Source organism: Artemia sp. Qi Xiang Cuo, chromosome 2 (assembly GCF_049724085.1).
Source record: "Artemia sp. Qi Xiang Cuo chromosome 2, ASM4972408v1, whole genome shotgun sequence".
Taxonomy (NCBI): Eukaryota; Metazoa; Arthropoda; class Branchiopoda; order Anostraca; family Artemiidae; genus Artemia; species Artemia sp. Qi Xiang Cuo.
The window spans coordinates 402,060-408,059 of NC_142795.1; the positions used below are offsets into that span (position 1 = coordinate 402,060).

The 6,000-nt window shown below is 37.0% G+C and overlaps 1 protein-coding gene across 6 annotated transcripts in view; it reads left to right on the forward strand.

Annotated features, from left to right (window-relative positions):
* The window catches only part of Sgt1 (suppressor of G2 allele of skp1), a 41,771-nt gene extending 37,427 nt beyond the window's left edge, over positions 1 to 4,344 (forward strand). For all 6 annotated transcript variants that reach the window (XM_089107929.1, XM_089107932.1, XM_089107927.1 and 3 more), the window contains one exon: positions 4,153 to 4,344. In XM_089107929.1, the coding sequence (XP_088964055.1) occupies positions 4,153 to 4,260 (108 nt within the window). In that variant the 3' untranslated portion in view covers positions 4,261 to 4,344. The remainder of the gene's footprint in view (positions 1 to 4,152) is intronic.
* Positions 4,345 to 6,000: the final 1,656 nt, after the last annotated feature.

Below are 6,000 nucleotides of genomic sequence, written 5' to 3' on the forward strand. Positions count from 1 at the left end.
TTCTAATAAATCTTCTAATAATTTCAAAGCTGCGCCAAATTGTCTAATTCGTCCATGATTCCGCTTCAAAAAGGGTTGCATTGGTCAGGTTTGCTGCTAAACACGTGATGGTGAGAGGAGGTGACGTTTTCGAGGGGCTACTGGCCATCTTTGCGCCTAAAATCATACAACCTGACCGCCATTGTAGGTAATTGATTTAAACAAATTGCAACACGCCTTTTTTCCGCTGGAAGTGGGATGGGTGGGAGTTTTAAAAGGGGAGTTTTCCCACTTTAGTTGTCTAATAATACAGATTGAAGACTCTCGTGTGATTTCCGTTATAACAAGGTACAACCTGTCTCCCTGTCTGCAAGAAAGTATGTGTCGGAAAGGAGGGGGGGGGGGTAAGAGAGGCCATGGACCCACTTTGTTCCTTAAATCATACAGACTAAACAGACTACAGACGTTTTTATTTCGACAAGGTTTAATACGTCTAAGTTTCTGCTTAAAACCAGGATATGGGAAGGGCAGTAGTGTTGGATTGGCCACGGCCCACTTTAGTACTCTTTTAAGACATATTAAAAATTTTGCAGGGTTTTGCTCAAATAAGGGGGACTACGCTCACTTTTCTGCTGAGGGCTTGGCAGTGACAAGACGATTTCGGAGTGGCCACGGGCCCACTTTTTGCCTTGAAAAGATTGAAAGTCCTTTCATTCTTCTACATCCTAACAAGATATTATAGACCAGTCCTCCTGCAAAAGGAGTACCCAAGTGGCTACGGGCACACTTTTGCTCTTCAGTTATACAAGGAGAAAATCTTTGTGTGCTTCTGGTTCACAAAGAACCAACATATTTACCTTTTTGATAAAAGTTGAGATGGAAAGGGTGGGGCGGGGTGATACACCATGGCCTACTTCCTATCTTCCGGTTGTTTTTGTAACGATTCAGGGCTTAGCTTGCTTTGCTTTGATGAAGGGAGCTCAGGGAAACCTCCAATTTCTGTAGCAATGAGAGAATTATTAAAGCTTGTTTTTTGCACAGTTGGGAACATTCTTCTCTGCCTCAGTCCCAAACATGGAGATTAAAGTAGCGAACTTCAGCGAAATCACAAACACAAATGGCTTCTAAAAGTAAATGGCAGCATTTTCAGACATATAAGACTCTACTTCTTTCTTGAAGCGTGAAATTTCTATTTAAAATTTTAAGAAAACATTTTGGCGATAGGGCCTGGGAATCGTCACACACGGTAAGTGCTTTCAGATTTAGTCTAACTTGAGTTTGAAAATGCTGCCTGCTAGCTTTCCTGCTTAAATGGAGCTTTCGACTGGAAAACAGAAACATTCCTTGAAGAAACGGAAGATTAGGTGGACAACTTCATTTAGTCCTCTCTGATATGACTAGAAAAACCCACTTCAGATCTTAGTAGCCTTTGCCTCAAAAACACGTGAAAGCCATGTTTTTTCGCTCCACGCAAGAATTACGTATACCTTTCCAAAATGAGAAGTTATAGCAATTAATCCAGCCAGGTGTAGATACTTTTTGTAAGAATCACGGAGGCTAGACCCGCACCATCTTCTTCAGTAAGTTGAAATCGATGACATAATGCCGTCCACATTTAATCATTTTTTTTTCTTTCTTTTTAATTATTTAGCTTTTGTTTCAATTTTTATGCATGGTTGTCATGCTGTAAGGGACTTTCGAATTTTTTATTGTCATTATGATTTTTTGGAAATGCGGGAAAAAAACGTGCACACCATAAAAGTGGAATTTTCATGTATGTTAGAAAGTCATGTGCAGAAGGGGTAAAATAATTGAGGGAATCTACAAACAAGTAAAGAGTCTGCTACGTTTAGCAGTCTCTGCTATGTTGACGCTAGTGAATCTTCTTTATTAGCTTTGGATTACCTTAAGCCTAACCTTAGATCCTCCCGTGCCTCCAGAGGTGTTCAAAGCATTCAAGAACAGTCACCAGTCATCTCTGCTGTGGCAGCCAAATATCGTCTTACTTGGGTTGTAACATAGCATTGAGATTCGTGAGGTCAGCTCGGTAGCTACGACGTGGGTGTTTTGGAGCGTCCTCCTCTTCTGTTATTGCATGGCATCCACTGGAGAACAACTTTTGGTTGCCGAGTTTTGGACATCACGTGCGAATCACGTGCCCGAGGTACATCCACTTCCTGTATTTGGTCACTCCAGTTTTCAGTGGTTGAGACGGCTTCTCTCGTACAGTAGGGGTCGTTGTTAATGGGTTTAGTGGATATTACGAATGCGTCTCAAGCACATGGTTTCAAATATGAGCAGTCTTTATTCAAATTTTTGGTCTAACTGCCAGATTTCGGAACAATTGCAAAGTATCAAGGGAACGTTGCTGTTGAACAGCCGTAGCTTGAGTCAAAGAGAGTTCTACCGGCAGTGTTTGATTTGCAGACAGTTTCTTGAAGGATAGATTTGCCTGGCTTATTCTGGGTTACGCTTCTCGTTGGTAAGGTCCAGTATTGTGGATTGTACTCCCTAAGTATTTGATTTCCATGACTGGCTTTATCGCCTGGTTTTCCCATCGTAATTCAAGAGGAGATCCAGCGTTCACTATACTTTTTTTTTGCATTTATCTTTAGGCCAAAAGGTTTGAAAGCGTCATTACTTTAAATTTTGGGGAGTTTGCTTTTAGTGAGATAATTTTACATCATAGAGATCATTAAGTTTGACTTTTCCTTAGCAAAGGTAGTGATAACCCTAAATTGTGGCATTTACCTCTGGCAGGTCTACAGGTAAGAGTCCTTGTCTCCTTTGTATCTGTTCGAAGTCAACTGCAGCTGGAGGCTAGATGCAATTTTGAAATAACCTTGAAAAAAGGAGACACATCGCAGCTTCCAACGCGGGAAAAAGATTTTCCTTGTTGCTCAAGTCTGGGGACTGTAAACTGTAATGCCCGTGCAACATTATAGTCACACTTGTCGATAAGATCAAATTCACGCACGACTGCAGTGCAAATTGTGCACGCCATTCACAATTTCTAAAGTTGACTAATGTTCAGCGTTTGAGGATACAATTTTTGATTGACCAATCAAAGTCGGCAGTTGGGGTATAATTTTCTGAAACCAAAAAAGATGGAAGCTCAAAGCAGTAGTTTTTCTATCTATTTGAAGAATCTGGCAATAGATAAGAAGATATATTAATAGAAAATGGTTTGGAACGAATTGTTAATGCCACAAGCTTTTGGTCATTTATATTATCCGCTTCTGAAATACAAGTGTAACGTTAAAATCAAGAACACCGTATGCCAATCATGAAACTTTTTTTTATTGAAAGACGCGGCTATGTTTGGTTTCATTTCACGGCTATGTTTGGTTTCGTACTATGTGTTTGGTTTCGACACAAACTTTTACCATTAAGATTAAAGAAATTTCAGTTACCCTTCCTGAATCAGCTTCAAATTACGTTTTTTCTCACTTGATAGTATTTTTTATAAATTTTCGTTCTTTACTAGGTTGAGAGGCTACGTTTGACTCTCCAACCATGATATCTTGCCAAAAGTTAAGCAAATTTTTATTTTTGTGTTCTTTTCTTGAAGACATCTATGTGGGTGGGGGGGGGGGGTAATTTTATCTAGTACCTATATCTAAAAGATATAAGAGCTTTAAATTAATGATCCTGTGAATCTGTTCTTAGTTTTCTGTGACAATCTGTTCATGTAATGAGGTATGAGGCCGAGAAAAAATTAGCATTACTTTGTTATTTGTGATCCATAGTGAAATTATATTTTTGAAGATATTCTGTGCTATTCTTGGCAGGAATTTATTGATTCGTTAAAATGAAATATATATTATGACAGTTATGGAGTCAGGTGTGAAAAGGTGTATGAGGTCTTTCTTAACAAGACCATATAGTGTCAGGTAAAGGTCCTTGATGAAAGTTGATGCTCTTTTTTAATGAATATTAGTTTAATTGTATTATTATAACAAATAACTGTTTGCTTTCTGTGATTTAATTGTTTTATTTAAACCCAAAAGAAGGGATTTTAAGTTTTTATATGTTCAATCGACTTTTTCTAAAAAGAGCCGTAGTCAGGAGGTTGATAATGGTTGAAAGTCCTCCTTTTATTTTAATTATCGATTGATTGAGACTCATAAAACCCATTTTAATTAAAAATAATTAATTCCTTATGGTTTGCAGGCGGAGTCAGGAGGTACGGTTTTAAGCACAAATTGGGCTGACGTCCAAAAGGGCAAAGTTGAAGTGAAGCCCCCTGATGGTATGGAATTTCGTAAGTGGGAACAGTAATTTCTCTTCTATCTGCTCTAATTTGACGAAGTGTTAACAATAGAAATATACAATCCTGATTCTTTCAATAAAAATTATGTATAATCGAAGTTTTATTTTTTATTTTTTTATTTAGCATGAATGTGATAAGAGCATTCTAACGAAGAAAGGGATTTTAGGCTCAGATATAAAATTTATTGTGGAAAACAAAGCGTCTCTGTTGATGTGTTAATGTTTATGCTTCTGCAAACAAAAACTGGTTCTGTGTTATTTTTAGAGGCAAGTTATATCAATTGCCAAAGAAGGTGTAAACTTGTGGTGTTCTTTGGACGTTTTCCTGAATTTTATTTGTTTTTCTTCAAGAGATTCCTAATAGGCATCCTCGAAAAACCCATAGTGGTAGGGAACTCCCCTCTAATGTGTTCTTTTCATGGGACGATGGAAGAAATTTCTCCACGATACCTCATTGCAGTATCTGAACACCCTACTATGTTTAGTTGAAAAAGAAAGACTAGAATGAACAGAGTTAAATTAAAAGAAAAACACTTCAGAGTGAAATAAGAGTTTCATCAGACTGGAATCCATTATTGCACGCTTTTGTGGTGTTTCAAATGCAATTTATATTTAGAAAATATGAAGAAGAGGAAAAAGAAAAAAAATACTAGACGCTTAAAACTTTGAAAAGGAATCATTTGAAAATGCTAAAATCGGATATAAGAAATATTCATCAGTTAATGAAAATGGTGATCAAAGGCTAAAATTTCTATTTCGATGGGAACTATAGCCCTTTTTTTGGGTAGCTTTGAACTTAAATCCGCAAATTTCTGGTCAGATGAGAACAGATACGATGTTACAGTAAATACTGCTATGTACCGGAATAATATTGCTGCGGTTAACTTAGGAAGTAAAGTTACAAGTAAGTTCGGTGTGAAGTCAGGAGCTCAGTAGAGTTGTTTCCTATCCCCTTTTATATATATTGTTTTGATGGACCTTGTCCATCAAAGCTCTAACAATTATATTGTGCATATGATTTGAGTATTCTAGATAAACATGCTAGTGGTATGAAGTAATTTTGGTAGAGTTTAGGGTGCAGGAATAGGTTTGAACATTAATGTTAAGAAGACTAGGTCGTTTAGACTAGGAATGAATGAGAGTGATGAGATAATATTAGGTAAGAAGGAAATCAATCAAGCGGATAGATTTACTTACCTGGGTAGGAGAATGACTTTGAGAGTTTTGGAGAATAGGAAGATTAGTCTTCAAACTAAGACTGAAATATTGGAAGCCACAGTAATGGTTGTGGTCAAGCACGGCTTTAAAAAGGGAGCACTTCAAAAGATGAGGAAGATATATTAAATGTTTTCTAGGGAAATTATCTGAAGGTAGTGTGGAGGACTGTAAATAAAACAATAAGCTTTACAAAAAATTTGGTTTGATCTTATTTTCTAATGCTTTAATGAAAGAACAAATGGACGATTCTAAAATTTCTTGCAATATTCTAATATCGGATTAATATTCTGATCATCGCTCAACTTAAGTCGCATGTAATCGACTCTTTGGGTTTTTGAAACTGGAGATGTAGCTTGGTAATTTCGGGACTCAGGGAGTTCAAAACATAAAAAAATTATTTATTTACTTAACTAAATGACCATACGAAAATTTTAGATGACATGACAGCATAATATCAATTGGTGACACAGATCTTTTCTGTTATTTCAAAAGTAACTTTGGTTAAATTCCTTGTTCCGCTCTTCACTGCGT